At 46.8% G+C, this 19,582-nt stretch overlaps 5 protein-coding genes across 5 annotated transcripts; 2 read left to right on the plus strand and 3 right to left on the minus strand.

Moving 5' to 3' along the window:
- Nucleotides 1-41: 41 nt before the first annotated feature.
- On the minus strand, nt 42-1,517 carry BZA70DRAFT_280367 (Cupredoxin). The gene is made up of 2 exons (XM_064912940.1): nt 854-1,517; nt 42-792 (listed from the first exon to the last, which is right to left on the minus strand). The coding sequence occupies exons 1-2, from the start codon at nt 1,016-1,018 to the stop codon at nt 163-165; spliced, it is 795 nt and encodes a 264-aa protein (XP_064767294.1). The 5' UTR covers nt 1,019-1,517; the 3' UTR covers nt 42-162.
- A 622-nt stretch (nt 1,518-2,139) lies between these two features.
- Nucleotides 2,140-3,800, minus strand: BZA70DRAFT_280368 (uncharacterized protein; the record flags this gene model as incomplete). Its single annotated transcript, XM_064912941.1, has 1 exon — nt 2,140-3,800. A coding segment is annotated over exon 1 (1,211 nt), but the record flags the coding sequence as incomplete, so codon positions are not given.
- A 723-nt stretch (nt 3,801-4,523) lies between these two features.
- Nucleotides 4,524-14,094, plus strand: BZA70DRAFT_188222 (uncharacterized protein). Its single transcript, XM_064910006.1, has 9 exons — nt 4,524-4,682; nt 4,742-5,836; nt 5,911-10,939; nt 10,998-11,397; nt 11,453-12,523; nt 12,585-13,309; nt 13,367-13,632; nt 13,702-13,721; nt 13,786-14,094. The coding sequence occupies exons 1-8, from the start codon at nt 4,652-4,654 to the stop codon at nt 13,719-13,721; spliced, it is 8,637 nt and encodes a 2,878-aa protein (XP_064767296.1). The 5' UTR covers nt 4,524-4,651; the 3' UTR covers nt 13,786-14,094.
- Nucleotides 14,095-14,403: 309 nt separating this feature from the next.
- Nucleotides 14,404-18,460, minus strand: BZA70DRAFT_268119 (DNA polymerase family A-domain-containing protein; the record flags this gene model as incomplete). Its single annotated transcript, XM_064911139.1, has 2 exons — nt 14,404-18,299; nt 18,367-18,460. 2 exons carry the CDS (start codon nt 18,458-18,460, stop codon nt 14,404-14,406), a joined length of 3,990 nt encoding a protein of 1,329 aa, XP_064767297.1.
- A 406-nt stretch (nt 18,461-18,866) lies between these two features.
- Nucleotides 18,867-19,399, plus strand: BZA70DRAFT_268120 (uncharacterized protein; the record flags this gene model as incomplete). Its single annotated transcript, XM_064911140.1, has 2 exons — nt 18,867-19,010; nt 19,079-19,399. 2 exons carry the CDS (start codon nt 18,867-18,869, stop codon nt 19,397-19,399), a joined length of 465 nt encoding a protein of 154 aa, XP_064767298.1.
- Nucleotides 19,400-19,582: the final 183 nt, after the last annotated feature.

Below are 19,582 nucleotides of genomic sequence, written 5' to 3' on the forward strand. Positions count from 1 at the left end.
TATTCCTTTCCCTTACATTTAAGCTTTTAGATGACAGAATTGCCAATGAGCCAATGAGATCTATTAATTTCACTTGTGCCGTATTTGATATTATGCCGAGTCTGTTACGCGGCGATTACCAGCCATGGTACAATACAATATATATCACGTCTCTATACTAGCTTAAAATCCGAGGAAGTAGACGGCAGCAGCAACAGCAGCGGTGAGCATGCCTCCACTGACAGCAGTAGTGTAGGCACCAGCGGTAGCCGACGACGAAGCGGCAGTCGAGGAGGCTGAAGTCGAGGAAGCGCTAGCAGAAGAGGCGGAAGAGCTAGCAGAAGAGGCAGAAGCGCTAGAGGAAGAGGCAGCAGTTGAAGTGCTCAAAGTGGTCGATGAGGAGATCTTGGAGGACGAAACTGGGGAGGAGGATGAGGCCGATGCGGAGGTAATCGAGGAAACCGCAGAGGAAGATCCCGACGAGGAGCTTGAAGAATCAGGCAGAGTAGTGTTTCCGACCTCTACGCTCGGCTGAGTGTTTGAGCTCTGGGTCTCAGCGAGGGAAGTGTAGGTATCAAGACTCTGGTTTGTACCGATGTTGATGACACCAGTCATACCGCTCTGGCAATGGTATGCCTCTGGGCAGTAAAACCAGATAGGATCTGTGTTATTGATTTTGATGATATACTCGGGTACATCATAAATCGTAGAGTAGGTGATAAGTCCCGAGTAAATACCATCAGATCCATCATCTGAGTTGTCGCTGTAAGGAGAGCAGGGTGCGTCGTAAGTAGACTGGGCAATGCCATGAGTCTATAAGTGTGTGTGTTAGCAGTCGGTAGATATCATGTCGCAAATGCATTGCACTCCTTACTCCACTCTCGATTGTGAACCGGACATAGTCTCCGACATCAGCGGTGATGGAGTCGGGGTCGTAGGTGAATCCTGCGTCTCCGACCGTGACGTTGTGAACAGTGTAGGCCGCAGCCGAAGAAGCGGCGGCAGCAATGACAATAGCAGTAGCAGTGGTGGACTTCATGTTGCAGGAGTACTGGAGAGGTCAGGCAAAGAGAGAGATGCCAGAGAAGACGTTGCTGGAGGACATGGGAGAATATATAGTAAAGCCATGAGTTTCGAAGATTGCTCCAGACCCGAAGGCACAAGCTTTTTAGACAACTTGGTATTAACCTTTAGGCTACCGGAAGTCTTCCAAGACGTGGTATTTCAGCTGTTCCAAGACTTGCGCCGACGAATGATGTTTCGTGGATTGGTATGCCCAGCGCCTGTCTTCTCAGGGCCTTCAAATCGTAATTCTGAATACTAGGCAAGATCCTCCCTCCGCAATCATACTGCAAGTCTCTCGAATCGACGACTCTTTTCACATCTTTAAACTGGTCGCATGGTCAACGTACCGCGCCATATTACTAGTTTGGCACCCTTGATATCCGTCGGGTTTCGGTTTGTGTCCGCGGGCTGCTCTTCGCCAGCGCTTCAGACCACGTGTGCGCCGCACGCTACTTAGCTTCTCAGTTCTCAAGACCTTACGCATTATACACCCACAGTTATAATCAGCAATAGCCCCTCATTTTTGAACGAGTCCAAAATATCCGACGGGTCCATCATACAGTATTATAGGAATATCGGATTTTGATTTGGTTCGTCGATGGCTGGGTGATCATGGCTAGGGCAGTCGCGACAATGAATTAGGCTGAACAAGAACGGAACTTTATCGTCGAGAGAAGGTCAAGGCTGATTTGAAGGACCAAAATGATCTTATCAGACAGACCATAGCCATTAGAAAAGTCAAGTTTCGTCATTGAGATGAGATATGGCGTCAATTGAGGATCATCTAGGTGAGCTTAGAACTCGACCGGCTCTCGACCCTGCTTCCCCTCATCAGCACAGGTTCGGTCTATAGGTAGGTATTGGAGGGACTTTGCTAATGGATTGCCGACGCTCGGGCTTATGTCAGCCGGTCGTTGCACAGAAAGGAAATACGGTTTATATTATTATTAATGCAGTTAAGCAATCTCTTGGCTCGGCTGGCCCAAAATAATATTTTAGAGGTGAAAACTGCTGTGCCTGCGAAGGGTCCCAGATTGGGCATTCATCGGGATTCAAAGGCTAACTGGAACCGGCGCGAGTCGCCCACCTGACTTAACTGGCATGAGTCATCATTGTGTATTATACGAGTAATCTTTAGGTACACTAGCAATCAAGCACAAACCATCCGTCTGCCAGCAGGTCCTGCAACACAAGCAATGTAACAAAACGAAACTCCGCTTAGTCAAAAATAAGCCTATACGTCAGCCCATCATACTCAGAATCCGGGGATGCTGGAGTCATCAGCAAGTATTTTCCAACCTTGCCGGCGAGCGCAGGAGTACTGAACATCATCGGAGTCACGAGAGCGGCCTTCAAGTTATTTGTCGAGTCCGTGTAGAGAACCTTCTTGTTGTTTGACCATGGGCCCACGGGGGTGGGAGCATATTCGATGATGTAGCTGGTGGTGTCTGCGGTCGACACATAAACCATAAGGTAGGCATGGTGATATTCTGAGTAGAAAATAGAGCCGCCGGCGTAGAACATAGAATCATCAGTATTGTCTATGACAAACTGGTCAGAGCCAGACAGAGTGTAGATCGCATCTGCAGTGCGGTTCTCTGTAGCCAAGGGTTCAGTGGAGGTCCATGACTGAGTGGAGTTTTTCCAGTACTTCCACGTAGATTGGTCCGTGACAGTGTCGGCGGGAGCAAAGGCAACGAATAAAGCCTGGCTGTTTCCATAGTCACTGGTATCGAGAGCATACATGTAGACACCGTTCTTCGCATGCATGGCCGCAAAAAGACCATATGCATACTGGTCGTCATCAACAGACCCGTAGAGATCCTTGAATCGAGTGACGGTCAATGAGTTGTTGGACACCGTCAAATCGTACTGGACCATGAAAGATCCTCGGCTGTTGAAGTCTGCCCAAGAGTCCCAGAACTGGATGGCGCGTGTAGACGAGATAGGAACGCAAGCAGAGTGGGGGAGAGCAAGTTTGGTAAATTGGGCATCATTGGCAGTCTCCTCGGGTGACTCAGGGATGAAGTACTCGAGCGAGGAAGGATCGAAATCGGTATAATCAGACACCCAGCTCGGATGACTGGATGATCGACCGACTGCGAAGGCGGTGGGCACAGTGAGATCGTCCGACGATTGGTATCCAGTGAACCAGAAAGAGTTGTTTCCAATGGCACAAAAGGTCAAAGGCGCACGGCGCTCAGTGACGTAAGAGGAACTTCCCTCGCTTTCGGCATCGAAGTCGTTCACTTTTCCCCAGTAGTTGACGGAAGCGACGGAGAAGTCTGTTTTCCGAGGGTAGACCCTGTAGTTGGAGGTCGGGAAGTAGTGCGGGGTATCGTACTGGTCAAAGCCTGTCCAGGTGTAGGTCTGAACAGTAGCGAGAACTTGGCCAGCAGTTGCCAGTAGGAGAGCGGTTGGTAAGAGCGTCATGGCAGGGCAGAGGATGAAGATGAGGATCAACTCGGGTATCGCAGAGGGATATAGCAGAGCTTATATGGTTTTCTGATCAGTCAGGGTATTGATGCCGTGCGCCCTCGCCAACAGCTATGTAAGCGATCGGTAAAAAGAGGCAATCCATAACGAGTACAGCGAGTAGGTGAAGAAAAGGTCTAGGATGAGGTACGTCGAGGTCGGGTATCAGTCGGAGTACTAAAAAAAACAGTAAAAAGAAGGAAGTTGAGCCTTTTAAAACTCTATTGGTTTGAGTTGAGGCAGGTCCTCGTGCTTTTGACCTCTAAAATTGCCAATTTGTGATTTTAGGTTGAGCACGGCTCTCAACACTTGCTTAGTCGCGCTCCCCTCATTTCGCAATTTTACTGATAGGCGGCCTTCCGAGTGTTTCAGTGTCTGAAGAACCATTCAGAAGGTCAATTATAGATACACAGACCGTGGAAGGTTTGTGTTTGTGGCACCGGCGGCTGAAAGCGAGGCCAGCGAAAGAACATACGCACTGCGAAATTACAGCCTGAGACATTTCACCTGTCGAAAGTGACATCATCGAAAAGAAAAGCCTTGCTACACGGACCGATAGAGCCTCCTCTTCTACAGACTGTCATGGAAGTGGAAAAAAAAGCTCTTTTCGAAACAGAACCGTTGTGGCTACTGCTGCGTAGGAGTAAGAGCTGCCGAGTATCCTTGTCTTTTGGGCGTTCTAGACCGAGTTCGCAGATCCCTTTGCTCATGGAGCAGCATCTCAGAGTTCTGTAAATAGACCGCTGTAGCCTCGCATGGATATCACGACAATTTCGGCCTCATATGCAAACGAATTAATTGTGGTTTTTAATGACGGATTTCCGGGGCTACTCTCGCGAGTACCGCACTCGCTCCTCGAGCACTTTCCAGCTGCAGGTAATTATAATAAGCTCGAGACGAGCGTATTTACCTTTTTCAGTTTCTCGCGATCACGTGCGTACGCGATCGATCCGGGTAACTTATTTATTTGGCGCGCGGCTCAGTCCACTTCGTAACGCGTAGTTCTCGTAAAGTTGAGTCTCGCACACCAAGTATCCGGGATCATAGATCTTTGCATATTTAGACGTTCACCTCTGCGGTCTCTGAATGCTGGAGAGCACTGCTACCGCTAGCTAAGTGAAGAATAGAACAGATGGGAGATGGCTTGCTGTTCACAGTCTATGGTATCTAACCACTCCTTTGGTATGATCCTATGAAACACTCTAACCACCAGCCTCTCTAGACCGCATCGTATCCGACAAGATCAAGGATCGCCAAGCGGGGTTTGATACGCTGACTCGAATCATCAACAACAATGGACTCAAAATTGACGATAAAAGCTACCATAAGCTTCTCGAGGGCCTGTTCCAAGCGGTAGTGATCGAACGCAAATCGTACGTTAGAGCGCACGGCATCCGCGATGATGCGATCTCTGATAGGCTTTCCAAGGCAGCTACCGTGTTACGACTACTTGTTGAGGATGGAGTACAGACGTTTCGAATGAAAACCATCAATGCGCTTCTCAAACATGTGGGACAGACTGCGTATATCGACGGAATGATGTTCAAACCCATACTGCTGGACTACATACGTGCATTGAGAGTGATATGTAGCTATCCACCTCATGTGGAGCATATGCAGAATACTGAATGGACGGAACTTGTTCTTTTTTGCTCAAACGGAATCGAAGTCAACATCAAAGCAGCCGCAAAGATAGGTGCTGAGACTTCAGAGCTAGTTGGCTGTCTAGAAAAGCTCCTCGATTCGGCTACTCATCACGTACTGTTGTCGAGAGAAAGAGATACGACCGAAAACAGCCACAGCTCTCTTTTGCATACTGTTTATTCTTCTCTACTCGTGCTTCTTCGATGCCAATCTGCTGAAACCACTGCACATCGCAGTGCTTTTTTCTGCTTGAATAAGCTAATATTATTCATAATGTCCAACTCTCTGGCAGACTACGCGACTGCGGCATCGGACTTAATTCCAATAATATCGCACTTGTGGAGTACGAAAACGTCGTCTCTGAAAGATCAACTTCTGATATCTATGATCTGCTTCTTTCCTGCTATAAAGATGCTCCCGAAGGAAGATGATCAGCCATTACGAGAGATAATGCGTAACGTTATGCAACACTACACAGAAAAGCTGGCTCGTGATCGACTACAAGTCAATGATATTCGATTTATTGCCGGCGATGAATGCGGGAATAGCGTTGAATGGCTGCAGACTGCGGACTTTCAAATATCAAGTGAGAAGGCTCTAGGATCTTGGCTGGTACTGATGCTGCTGGCAAGATGTAGTGAGTATCTCGAACTCAAGCCCTCAATTGACAATGGTAGGTCGCCAAAAATTCATCTTTCAATATGTTAGGGATTTAGCTGACCAGTCGACGCTTCGTGCACGATGCAGATACCGACAGCTTGACCATGTCTACAGAGTCAGAGAGTGCCCCGAAGAGACGCCGCTTGATTGAGAACGATTCAGAAAGCTCTACTCAGTATGAGTTTTCAGGAAATACTGATGCGGACAGGATCCTCACTATGATTGACTCGAGTTCTGCTGACCTCCAAGTCTCTCTTCTACAACTACTCGCATTCATTCTTTCGACCAGAAATGTGGTCGAAGGCCCATATATCAACTGTCTAAACAAATTAAGTGGCTACATGTCTTCCGATGACCATTCCGTCGTGTCTTGGGCGGCCATCTCTCTGGCTGCTCTATGTCGTCAAAGTGAATCCAGAGCTGATATGTACGCCACCGGGTGGTCTGAGATATGGGAGCTTTGCAGCCGTCGTATCACCTCCAATGGTACATGCTCGGCTAGTTGTCACTTACTTGAGCGTCTCATCTCAACTCGTACAATTCCATCTGCGAAGATACTCTCATTTATGGGAGGAATCGGATCGTCTATCGATACCATTGGTCCTGCTAGGCTCACAGAGTCGTCGCTCCGTCTATTCAATTCGATGCTCACATGTCACAATTGGACTTCTACAGGACAGTTTCATGACGATTTTCCAAGCCAGATTGCCCGATGGATCGTCGCCAAATTTATCTCTTCAGATCGCATACCTACTCGAGGTGGACTGCAAGCCAACACTGGGGCGAGAATCGTCTCTGTGGCTAATATTCTCCTATCACTCAGCCACTGCGAGACTCTGAAAGACAATCACCCTACTTTTCTTTCAATGAGTCGACTGGAGTCAGCCAGTATCTTACAGTTCTTACATCAGCTTCATGCCGATAGAGACGTTATAGACCTTTTGATCTTCCGAGGCAACTCAAAGCTTTTCAAGATTCCTATTAATATCAAAATGCAGAGTGGGAAGCCATCGTTTTCTTCAGTTCACGAGTCGATGATGAACACTTTCTTAGCATATTTTGGGGATATCGATACTGGGCTTGATGAGCAGGTATTGGACATATCTGAGTTCTGGATAGTGATGCTATCTGTGGCTATTTTGTGCAGATTTCATAAGTCGTACGCTTCGCGGACAGCTGCACTGCTAAGCAGAAGCTCTTCACCGCTGCTGAAAGTACTTGATAAACTTAGTACACAGGTTGAAAGGAAGGCTATCAGCTCAGAATTGATCGATGAGATAGTGTTTCATGTCTCCGAGCTATTTGGCGCTTCCGATTATCGCTCTATTCCACTGGCCACTAGGAGCAGGCTAGATCGTCTCTTCAGAGCGTTGGAAAGCATCGTTGTTGCGCGCGATTATACCTCGGAAGATCTAAGAGCAGATCTAGACGATGCAGATTTCTTCCGAGCTGCCAGCGTTCATAAGAAGCAACGACCATTGGATACAGACGAAATGCCTCGGACATCTAATGCTGCAGCAGTCAACTGGACTAGTTACAAGCTGCAGATGCTTGTATTAATGCGGTGCCGCATGATTTATGCAACAGAGTCGCAAGATTCTTCTGAGAAAATATTATTCTATATTGGCCATCTCGATCCGTCAACATTCTACTCTGTATTGCCTGTCCTCAAGACTATTGTCCACGAGAGATTAGTGCGCTCAGATAGCCCAGAGGCAATGGATACAATTCTTCGACTCTTTGGAGAGCGAGCACTCCAGAAGTATCAATACGAGAGATCTGAGCTGTCTATGATTTGCTGCGCAGAACTGCTGCATTCTGCCCTCCCGCTATGGAACCCTCCGGCTGATTCGTTTGCTAAAACTCTTGATATTGGCAAGACGATGTACCAATGGCTTATCAAAGTTGCTATCGACAATAAGCTAGCCTCCTATCTCAGTCGATGTGCATTGTCTCGATTAATTGGAGATATAGTGATTCAAACTGCTCATCAACCTGACGTGAACGAAGTGGAATATCTGTTGGACTGGCTCCAGGATCACGAAATAAGGCTCCAGTATCAGATCTGCTTGATTTTGGCCTCAGTGACTAGACATTTTGCCATGCAACTCCATGTATCGCTTTACAACCACATTCATGAAAGTCTTGCCCTCTCTTATGTTGAAGGTCAGATTATCAGCTGTTTTTGCACAGCAAAGCTGGCTATTGCTTCGCCGCTCCTCACGCGTGACGCCATCTATCATCTGGTAGAATTATCCGATATATGTGAGATACATGCATATATCAGTTACTGTTTCAAAATGGCCGCTGAGGCACAGCATCTCAGAAATCCCCGTCAGCTTTTTGAAGTATATGCATCTCAGATACTTTACAGCTGGCGCAAGACGGGACGAAGCCACGATGAGCTAAATGTTAGCCTGTTTGGATATATATCGCATAAAGACTTCCTTGTGAAAAACTATTCGTTTTTGGTGGCTCCGCTGTTCATGTTCAGTGCTCCTGACTGTAAGAGCCAGTTATCCGAAATTGCTAGCTCTTTGCATATGAAGCAGTCAGACATCATTGTGAGATCATTGGACAAGATACTGGCTTATGTGTCCGCGATAGAGGTCGAAATGCCTGGTCTGGTTCGACAGGATCAGGCTGCTATGCAATGGTTGGAGGAAGAACTGGGAGGACGTCGAGCCCTCATCGAGCAGATGGAGAAGTTTCTGCCTTCTGCTACAGCAATACTACTCCGGTTGGTTGACACGGGGAGTATTAGCATACAGGCCTTCGAAGATGCAGGACTGCCACGGGCCTCACGAGTATGGAAAGAGTTGGGCTTTGCTACGTCTACTTCTAGCTCTGGCCCTTACCTCACGTCGTTGAATCAGCCGTATTTCAAAGCGACTGTCATTTTGAAGGCTTTTGTTCTTCTCAAAGCACGATTTCATTTACCGGGCTCTGATTCTGCTGTAAAGGAAAAGGGACTCAGTGATGCGGCTTACATCGCACGGCATATTCTTAACGGCCTGGACAGCTGCCTAAACTCTTTGCAACAACGGGATACTCTTCGAGTGCTGAAGCTTCATATCTCTGTACTGTCGGGATCAATCCCTTCTTACTTGGGCAAGATTTCTCTGCAAACAATCGCTCCTCTCATTTCGGTAAAAGAGTGTTTTTCTGAGGTTCTGGACATCGCCTCATATATTTTCGGTCGCGGTCCATCTGTTCTTAACTCTGATTCTTTCTTGCGATTTGTTGTCCATATTATGTTCCATATCCAGACAATCAAGAATGCAGATCTCAACTTCTTGGATGAAGAAGAGTATGCATCCAGGTTGCTGCAATTTAAATCAAAACTGTTTGCTTTCATTGATCTGCGCTCTCGAGACTGTACTACAGTGGCGAGTGTCTCGAACTGGTTGAGGTCGCTGGTGTTTTTTGACTCCCGTGCAGCCAATGGCTATTCTGACTGGGAGCCAGCAGACCTCCGAAAAGTGTTGTTTGACGATACGTTTCGTTCCAATATGGCTGCCCGTCGATATGCCTTGAAGACTTTGTCGGTAGAGATTGAGAGTCGAAGTCAGGTTGCGGATTTCAGCAAGCTTTCTGACGACGACTGTATCATGATGTCTCCAGAACTGCTAAGGGTCTGCAGCGAGCTGAAAATGCCAGACAAGTTTCTGTTCTGGACCTCGCGTATATGTGGTCGTGCATATGCTTGTAGCGGTGTTTTATCTAAGCAGTGGCTAGATAGCATTGATGTGTTCCTCAATGTCAACGAAACAGAGCTCGACATCACTGATCTCTCCTTGCCTATCCACTCCATTATCAATCTGTTGATCTCTGAGCTGGATTCTGATAATCCAAAGGTCGTTCGCCTGATGGAGTCAGCTCTACGCCGGGTGCTGATCTACTTTGAGAGTCTGAGCTTAGAAGCAAAGCCAATCATTCCGCAGTATGTTTATGACGCTATCAGGCTTCATCTGGAAGATACTGTCTGGTCATCGGGCTCCTCCGAACGCTCATTCTATTCTTCTGATAATTCATTTGAAGCCTGGGCCTGTCGGATTTCTGGCACGGTATGTTCGGTCTTGATGCGGGACCATAAGCCTTTTTATGATGTTGTGGCGCGTCTCATTGATTCTGCTGATGGGTTTGCCGCATCTATTTTCCGCTACCTTATGTATGCTTTCATATGCAGTGACTCCAGGACTTCAGACACTCTAGCATACATATTCAATGATTGCTTCCTTTCTGTTTCGGAGGCAACTACACAGCATGCATCTCTACTCATCCGAACATATATATTCCTGCAAAATCAACCTACAGAGCACGATTCTGATATGCTCGACCGCATACAGTGTATAAAGGGTCTCAATTTTACCGCCATGTTGGATGCTGCTCTGGTCTGCAAGATGTATAGCTCTGCCTATCTCATATGTGAGCTGATGTGGGTCTCGGGTTATGATCTGAGAACTCTATCGAAATACCAGGCGGAGATCTATAAGGAGATCGATGATCCTGATGCTCTGTATGGCCTCGATACGTCGCCTAGCATTCAGTCGGCGATAAGAAGATCAGAGTTTGAGCGTGATGGGTGGAAGATGCTATCTTACCAAGGGGCCATGCTTGATAACTCTCTCTACGGATTGTCTAACGCTCCACAGCAAAGCATGTCCGGAATTTTCGATGCTTTATCAAATGTTGGCCTGAGTGGGCTGTCCTTGAGCTTATCATCCGGGCTCACCATCAATGATGCTGATCAGTCGGACAAATTCTATGAGTCTGCTTGGAAACTAAGCCGATGGGATATACAGCCGGCCGCGGACTCCTTTGTCTCTAAGAGCTCTATCATTCATAAAGTCTTACGGAATGCCAGTCTCTCGTTGGGCCTTGATACAACTGGAACAGGGTCATTTGATGACTTGGTACGCGAGCCAAGTATCAATATTGTCAGACAATTGACCAGTGATCAAGCTGCGAACACCGTTGGCTTCTCTCGAGATCTACTGCATACGCTGGCCGTTATGTATGAAGCTCGTGAGCTTTGGGAAGTCAAAGCACCTGAGCAGCTGTCGGATCTCCTGAGAGAGCATGGAAGAAGGATAACTTGGACGAGTGATGTCAAGTAAGTCGATTCAATTGATTAGGACTGCGAATTCCTCCGCTAACGTTATCATTTTTAGATACCAAGATGCTGAGGACCTTCTTCTGGCTCGTGAAAAAATGTGCCGCGTGCTGTCCACTCAGGCGAAACCCGTGTTTGAGTCATCTAGAGATCTTTACAGTGTTGCTGAAGCTGTGTCTCTTAAACGAACGATTGAGTTAGCTCTCCAACATGGACAGCTGCAGCAAGCGGTCTCATCATCAGTCCGACTTCAGAATCTGGCGAGATCTTTCTCTCCCCAGTATAAAGAGTCATTGTTGCGCACAGCCAGTTTGCAGATGTCAAATGTGTTGTGGGAGAAGGGCGATAAATATATCGCGATTCAAATATTGAGAAGTTTGGCGGATGATCATCCCTCCTCACCTCAGGGAGATATCCCTCAACTACAAGTGGGAACTGCCACTGTATTGGCTACTCTGGTGAGCTGTTTTTCTTCTTCATTTATGTGTATTCCTACTTACCATGTATCAATAGGCCCGTTGGGTTTCTACAGCACGTTTGGAGCATCCTGATGATGTCAATTCCAGTTATCTACAGCCTGCGATTGCAAGAGTCGACGATCTAGTTGATGGTTCGTTGAGATCACATGTCTACCATGAATTTGCAATTTTCTGCGATAGCCAGTTGAAAAGTTCAACCTTCAGTGAGGATTTTGAGCGTATCTCAGTCCTTCGCTCTGACAAGATTTCTGAACTGGAGCAGATACGGGCTCTATTGGCCAAGGCCACAGCTTCAGAAGAAAGGCGCTCGATACGGATAAACTACAATCAGATCAAGAAAATGTTTGAGTCTGACGATGCTGAATATCAAAGGTTGTTGAAGCTGCGGGAGACCTTTTCGCAGTTCAGCATAGAGTTTTATCTCAAGAGTATTACAGCATCCGACAAATATGACGATGACAGTTTTCGCTTCTGCTCACTTTGGCTGGAGAACTCAGACGATGGGCCCGCCAACATATCTGCACAGAGTCACCTTCCGGCGGTCCCTTCGGCCAAGCTGGCTAGCTGGATCAATCAGCTTTCATCGCGCTTGAGCAGCGAGGGAAACTCTCTTTTTCAGACAACTCTGGCGGCGTTAATTGTCAAGCTCTGTGTGCATCATCCTTACCATTGCTTGTATCAGATATATGCTCTAAAGAATAGTGCCGATGACAGTGCTGAAGATCAGAGCGCAATCTCGCGCGCCAAGGCTGCAGAAGCTATATGGTCCAATTTGGAGACGAGAAAGGGTTACTTCAAACAGTATGCAGAGCCTGTGGCGACCTTCAGTCGCAAAGCTGACAAACTGGCCCGCCATGTGTTCTCTGACCGCGAGCGCAAGAATGTCACGGTTGATATGTTTCCTGAAAGTGCATGGTGGAAGCTGGCGCTAAAAGACTTGAAGCTGCCTTCTCCGACGATGAATATAGCCATAAGGAAAGATCACGATTACTCAAATATACCGAAAATGGTGGGAATCTCGTCTAAGGTTTATCTTGCATCAGGTCTGAGTAGACCAAAGGCCTGCTCATTCACAGCTGAAGACGGAACAGTCTATAAAATGCTGGTAAGTTCTGACTTCTTTGACATACCTTCTGACTTATGCTGACCATCTTCTCTCATTATAGATCAAAGGAGGAAAGGACGATTTACGTCAGGACGCGATCATGGAGCAAGTTTTTGAGCAAGTCAATAGCTTCCTGCAACGAAACGAGAATACACGCCGCCGAAAGTTGAGAATCCGAACGTACAAAGTCATACCTCTTTCACATATGTCGGGAATCATTGAGTTCGTTCAGAACACCATTGCGTTGATGGATATATTGCAGCCTCTTCATTCCAGCTACTATCCCGAGGATATGAGCCTTCAAGCTGGTCGTACGGTCATCAAGGATGCACAGACCAAAGCTACGGACGCGAGAATTTCCGTGTACCGCAAGGTAGAGCGGAAAGTGCATCCTGCATTTCGGTTTTTCTTTCTGGAACAGTTTAAGGAACCTCGAGTATGGCTCCAGTGCAAGACTGCGTATACGCGCGGTACAGCTGCCATCTCGATCGTCGGTAGTGTATTGGGCCTAGGTGATCGTCATTTGAACAACATTCTTCTTGATGCAAGCTCGGGTGAACCTGTTCATATTGATTTGGGTGTTGCTTTCGATCAGGGCAGAGTCCTCTCTGTCCCTGAAACGGTACCGTTCAGACTCACAAGAGATATAGTGGACGGCATGGGAGTCAGTGGGATTGAAGGTGTGTTTAGGAGATGCTGTGAATTCACACTCGAAGTCCTTCGTGAGGAGTCTGAGAATATCATGACGATATTGGAAGTTCTGAAATACGATCCTCTATACTCCTGGTAAGAATCTCTCTTAATGTTCTGCTTTTGGTCACTTTCTCTGACTTCTGGTCACAGGACAATATCCCCGCTACGCAAGCAGCGCCTCCAAGGCCAGCAGGACACAGTGACCTCCAGATCTAGTCGCAACCGCACGACACGGGCCTCATCAGCGCAAAAATCAGATCACACGGTGCGGGATAGCTATGGAGATGTGTCTGAAGCTGAACGAGCGCTTGTAGTCGTTCGTCGCAAGCTGTCTAACAACTTGAGCTCCGATGCTGTGGTAAATCAGTGGATTACAGATGCATGTGATCCGCGCAATCTGGCATTGATTTATTGTGGTAAGTCGATATATGTCTGCTATTGCGCTGCTCATGGCTGACTTCTAACCTTTTATGAATTTAACTTAGGTTGGGTCCCATTTTACTAGGTACCAAGGTCGAGTGATGATTTACTACTTTAAATTGTATATATCCGGTCTAACAAAATTATATTTTCCGGCAACTCCGTTCTATAACATACACAACCCCTGAAAATACCCACAGAACCCATCTAAATGATCATATGACAAAGTGTGGAGAAATATGAAAGAAAAAAGTGAAGAAGAATATGTACATCTGAAAAATGTGTGCTACCTGCAAGCACGAGAGATACCAAATATATATAGATAACAAAAGAGATAACAAAAGAGATAACATGATAGCAAGAATATGAAAGAGTATGGTGACGACGGAAAAAGATGTGCGCCAGATAATTAAACGTCAACTGACTGTAAATAGACTGAAACGAGTGGCATGTATATCATAAACTGAATCATGACTGTTCAACGAAAGAATAGGCAAGCTCATATAATCAAATGGCTAAAGGAACAACTTGTGAAGGAGTGATTCAAGGAATGACTGATAAAGGAGTGACAAATGGCTGATAAAGGAGTGACAAATGACTGATAAAGGAGTGACTGAAAGAACGACTGGTGGAGGAATGACAGAAGGAACAACATGTAAAGGAGTGACCGAAGGAATAATTGGTGAAGGAGTGACTTGGTGGGAACATATGAAGGCAAAGAACTGTATCATAATCCAACGAGAACGAAAAGGGCAAGATAAAGGTGACTAGCGATATTTCGTCTCTGGCACGCCCGAAGCCTCGATTTGTGCACTCAAAAATCCCAGATCACTACTCGGCACAGGAGCACTACTTTTGAGTTGCTTGACAAGCAACTGCTGATGGAGATCCATTTGAGCAAAGACTGAGGTTCGTGGAGTGTACTCAATGTGGCTGAGATCAATCTCTACCTTTGGCTTTAACTTGGCTGACTTCGTACCCAGAAGCTGAGTGATGGTCATCGTTTCTCCCGGAGGAATAGGATTGGGATGCGAGGGGGTGACGCAAGGCATGTCCACCTCTTTCCGAATCACATGGTCAATGTCGACGGCCGAGAAGAATGCGCATGACTGAGGAACGTCGAAGATACCCATCTGCTCGCAAAAATAGGCCCGTGTCCATAGATTACTGATTTGCAAGGCCATAGCCACCTTGTACTTATCCTTATCCTTCACCAAGTATCGAATCTCATCGTGTACAGTTATAGATAATCGTGCGTCAAGCTTGAATCGTTCGATGAGATAATCCATAGAGACTATCAGCAAATGGAGGTAGTCCACACCACTTGATTGAATTGCCCAATTGATTCGAGATGTCATGAATGAAGATCTGTCCAAATTTGATTTCATCAGTGCTTCTGTGATTGCACATCCCAGCACCGGAGTTCGAGGAACATCCTGGTTTGCGATTTCTTCCAATTTGTTGAACATCAGTGATTCCGTTCCACCATACCAATACGCTCCACGCTTAAAACGTCCGTTGCCCCGTGTCTTTTTCGAGCCTTTGGTCGCTTCGTATAATCGCGTTGCAGTCTTTATTGCATCTTGTTCAGATATAGATGGATTGAATTGCCGCAGTAGCTGGATAGCAAATTTCAAACCTGCGCCATATATTCGTCCGTAATTGAATACCTTCGCGTCATTCCTAGATATTCCCAGGATAGAAGCTGTCCGGGAATGTAAGTCGGTGCCCGCACTTTTCGTTCCTTCCAGCGTCATCCAACCGATTGCAGTCCCGCCGTGCATCTTGAACTGTGAGTCTCCCACCAGACTAGCAATCCACAATTCTTCGGAATCAACATCAGCTCCGACGAATTTGTAATTATCAGGTGCCCGAATCATTGACTTCAGTTCTGACCCAACGCGATTCTTCTTGGCGTTACTCGCAGTCAACCATGTAGCTTCGACAGCGCGACGCGTGATGGTTCCCATAGGAACGATAGTCGGCAGAATCATCCCCAGGCCACGTTCACTGGGCTTATGGTGCTGTATGCCCAGGTTTGTGTCTTCCTTCCAAACAGGCACTTGAGACCTGATTCGCTCTCTAGCACTAATCCAATAGGAGCACGCAGCGTTCATCTCCAAAGCCTCACGAGCAGACGGGTATTGAGAAGACAGTATGCCAGACTCAAAATACTGCAGATAACCTTTCGCAAGCGGTGAGGCGCAACGCGCCTCTGGTCCATCTTTGTGAGGAACCTTAAAGTAAACACCATCCACGTCTTCTGTGATGAAAGGCTTTGTCACATCCGAAGTGTCACAGAGTGTATAGTTCTTCGTCAAATATTTTTGTTTGTCTGTCCGATTTGCACGAAACGTCCAGCCATATTTATCAATCCACACAAGTGGGTTGGAATCCCATGCGAGCCGGAAAATCACCGGCGCAATACGGGTACGGACAGAGACGGAGATTGGCGCACTGGCTTTAGGAAACATATCTTTGTACCACTGTGGAAAGCCAGGCATTTTTTGGTTCTTCATCATTCGAGGTTCTTCGTTCTTTTTAGCTTTCGTCATTCGAATCGGCTTGATTGTCCAGTCCAGCTGCTTGAGCCATGGATCATCTTGAAACTTCTCCGGCTCGTTTCTGAGCGCGACAGTCTCCTCGATAAGATCAATCATGCATTTTTCAACCTCCTTAAGACTTGTCTGATACTTTTCCTCCGCCTGTGTGATATATTCATTCCAGGTTTGGTCCACCGGCAGGAACACGGATGCCAGATGACGAAGAGCAGCGAATGAAACAGGGTGAGGACAGACTTTTAAAAACGACGGTAGAACCTCTTTGTATACCGAGAACGTAGTATGCACATCTTTGGCACAGTACGTAATCAGTTGCTGAAGCATATCACGGACGCCCTCGCGGTCGAGAATGCCAAAGTAGTCTCTATCAGACTTGTCCACCTCAATACCACAGTGAAACTTGGCAACATCTGCAAGTGAATTGAACGAGCTCTTACGAACCCATGGCTCATAATCCTCATCGTCCCCTGGATCAGACACATTCTCTGAGGGATCTAACTCGGCATCTGCGAGTGCGTTCTCGTCCGCAATCTTAACAACAGCCTTTTGTTTTTGTAATCTGAGCCAAGTCGGGCGTTGCTGACTGCACATTCCATTAGCTGCAACGTGAAGCGACATGGTGTCCAAGAACATGGCCTTCGACATTCGGAAATGATATTCATCTTTGACCCGGACTCGATCATATCCGACATTGTGACCGATAATGATTTTCGGGGCCGAGTGTGTACCCATCGGAATCAGCTGACGAGGATTTTCCTCTATCCCAAGGAGCCATGGTGACAACCAGCAGTACCAAGCATTTTTTGAGACTGCTGTTGCCATAACTGCAAAAGGCGACTGTTTATACAGAACTTCGGTATCAAAGACGAGACAGTCGTCTTCTGGGTAAGAAACTTGGGTTGGTTTCTCGCCTGCCACGTATCTTGTCCAGCCTGCATTTTCCACCCATTCCGAAGGCATTTCCGGGATAGTTTCGATGTTCGCAAAATCTTTTGCCATAGTAAGATATGGTTCGCCAACATGAGTTCCGAGTCTGTAAAAGTGCTCATCGAGACTTGTTCCAGCCAATGGAGGAAGATCCAGATTGATTGGTTGTTGCTTTTCCGTTTGCTTCCCAAGCAGACTATGTGCCTTAAGATGTCCTCTCGCAAGATTGACAAGTTCTATAGTTGGCTCCGACGCGCCCTTTGGAAACAGCTGTTTATGTAGCGATTTCGATAATAATTGAATACCAGCTTCGTTAAATCGTTTTTCGCGTTCGGGATCGGACGGATCGTTGCTTCCATAATTGGAAAATTTGAAACCATATTTTTCGGACGAAACAGCAACAAGATCGATCTCAACATTTTTTTCCTTTATGTTCAAATTCGTTCCATGAGTCGGGAGCTGAAGCTTGCCGCTGTTGTGAACCGAATTGCTGGGTTCAATGACGGACTCTGTCTGCATTCCAATTGATGTAGCGCCACCATCATTTTCCGTACTTGGCCTTCCGGTGGACTGTTTTTTCGCTGAATCCAAAGATCTTGTCGAGCTTGGTTTCGCGCTCGGTCTCGCGCTCGGCTTATGTGCGGTCTCCCCCTTCGCCAAAAATTTGCCTCCAGAGGTTTTCACTGTGGCTCTCTGCTTTCCGACCGACTCCTTTTTCGCCAGAAATTTGCGTTCAGAGGTTTTCACTATGGCTCTCTGCTTTCCGGTCGACTCCCCCTTCGCGAGAGATTTGCGCTCAGAAGTGTTCACTGTGGCTTTCTGCTTTCCGGCCGACTTGGAAACATGATTGTTCGCGGCATTTGTCTTTTTGGTGTAAGTTTGTGTTTTCGAATCCGACGCATTATTGTAGCTCGACGTAGATCTCCATTTTCGTTGAGATCCGGTATAATTTGTCGGGTTGTTCGAATTTCGCGATTGATTTCTCGCCTGTGATGCTATGTAGCTCTCGGCCAGTTTCTCAATCCAATCATCAACCCGCGGCTGGTTGCTGCCCCCAGGTTGTCCGCGTGGAAGTGCCTCAGGTAGCGAGATGACGGGCGGGACATCATATGGTCTCGAGCCCCGACTTATATCGCCTGATGATGGCGGTTCGATCGGCAGACGTGATTGAGATGCTAATTAGAAGAAGGAAAGGTCAGCCTGGATTCAAATAAGGCGCAGCAGTACAGCTTTTTCGCATACTTGCGGGTTTACCGTCTATTGACACAAATCGACGGCCCGGCAAAATCGGGATTGTGCGACGCAAAGGACGCGATGCAGTCTTTTGCCAACTCATGGAAGACGAGGTTCAGGCAAAGTCATCAGAGGTATTCTGGAAATGTCAGTAAGACGCATATGAAAGCGAGAGACAGCAAGAGAGCTGCGATCTGATCTTACCACTACAAGATCCAGACTATTCAGACTTCTATCGCATATAATGCATGGGATATTGGATCTATTCAACAAAGGAGTGGCAAATAAGGACGTGGTTAAGTGCTGGATGACTGCAGAAAACGAATCGGTGATCAAAGATTTCCAAAATCTGTTTACAAAAGGTCGCTAAGCAAAAACCCCTGCCTTATTAATTCCTATTTTGGACTAGCGCCATCGGAGACAAGAGCCGCACGGATTTTTGAATCCGGTAAACCCCAGGCGCTCCTTCTCGGGCGTTTACTTTGCTTAGTTCAGAGCCGTCGTCGGATATGAGTGAGGAGGAGTCTGGTTCAGGAGGCAAAAAGGCAGTGGATGAGGTAGAAGTTACGTCGGAGGAGGTACTGTCGATGTTCAAGCGAAGAGGTCTATTCGACAACACTCGAAAGGATCTGTTTAATGAGTTTACTTCCAGTGTACGTATCGACAAGCACTCATAATCAGGCTGTATTGCAGCTTACTGACTTTTATTGCTCTGGAATAGGAAAGTTATAATGCACTTTTGGAGGCCATCGAGGAGCAAATAAAATCTGATTCTGCTGCCACATCGCTGGCGGCTCGAAGTCGAGGCAAGGCTGCTGCGCTGTTGGAAGGATCAGTAACTCGATCTGAGGCATTCAGTAACGTCAACAAATATGTCGACGATCGAGTTTCTACGAATAATGAGGAGCTTAATGAGCGGTTGGAAAAGCTGGTGACAGAGATCTACACTGCGCTGGTAGAATCGAAAAGTGGTAGCAATGGTGATGCTTCGGGGGCGAAGACAACAAGCACAGAGATCAAGGAAGAAAAGGAATTGAAATAAGTCTTGATAATTCGTTCGTTAGTCTTCAAGTGATTTACTATAGACTTTTGCATAGAGAAGCTCAAGTCTACGTGATTCGCATGTGCTTTTATATCCGTTTTCACGAACAGATAGTAAACAAGGCGTTATTCCTCCTTGTTCTTAGGGCACGTGCCTGTGATTTCTCTGCATTCTGCTCTGAAA

This window comes from Myxozyma melibiosi (assembly GCF_037950935.1).
Source record: "Myxozyma melibiosi strain Phaff 52-87 chromosome Unknown BZA70scaffold_8, whole genome shotgun sequence".
NCBI classification, from domain to species: Eukaryota; Fungi; Ascomycota; class Lipomycetes; order Lipomycetales; family Lipomycetaceae; genus Myxozyma; species Myxozyma melibiosi.

Bases quoted from the DNA above. Each gene is read 5' to 3' on its own strand.
- BZA70DRAFT_188222 (XM_064910006.1), top strand. From the start codon at position 4,652: ATGGGAGATGGCTTGCTGTTCACAGTCTATG. The intron at 11,398-11,452 runs GTGAGCTGTTTT...ATGTATCAATAG, and splicing joins CCACTGTATTGGCTACTCTG to GCCCGTTGGGTTTCTACAGC. The intron at 12,524-12,584 runs GTAAGTTCTGAC...CTCTCATTATAG, and splicing joins GAACAGTCTATAAAATGCTG to ATCAAAGGAGGAAAGGACGA.
- BZA70DRAFT_280367 (XM_064912940.1), bottom strand. From the start codon at position 1,018: ATGAAGTCCACCACTGCTACTGCTATTGTCATTGCTGCCGCCGCTTCT. The intron at 793-853 runs GTAAGGAGTGCA...ACACACTTATAG, and splicing joins GGTTCACAATCGAGAGTGGA to ACTCATGGCATTGCCCAGTC.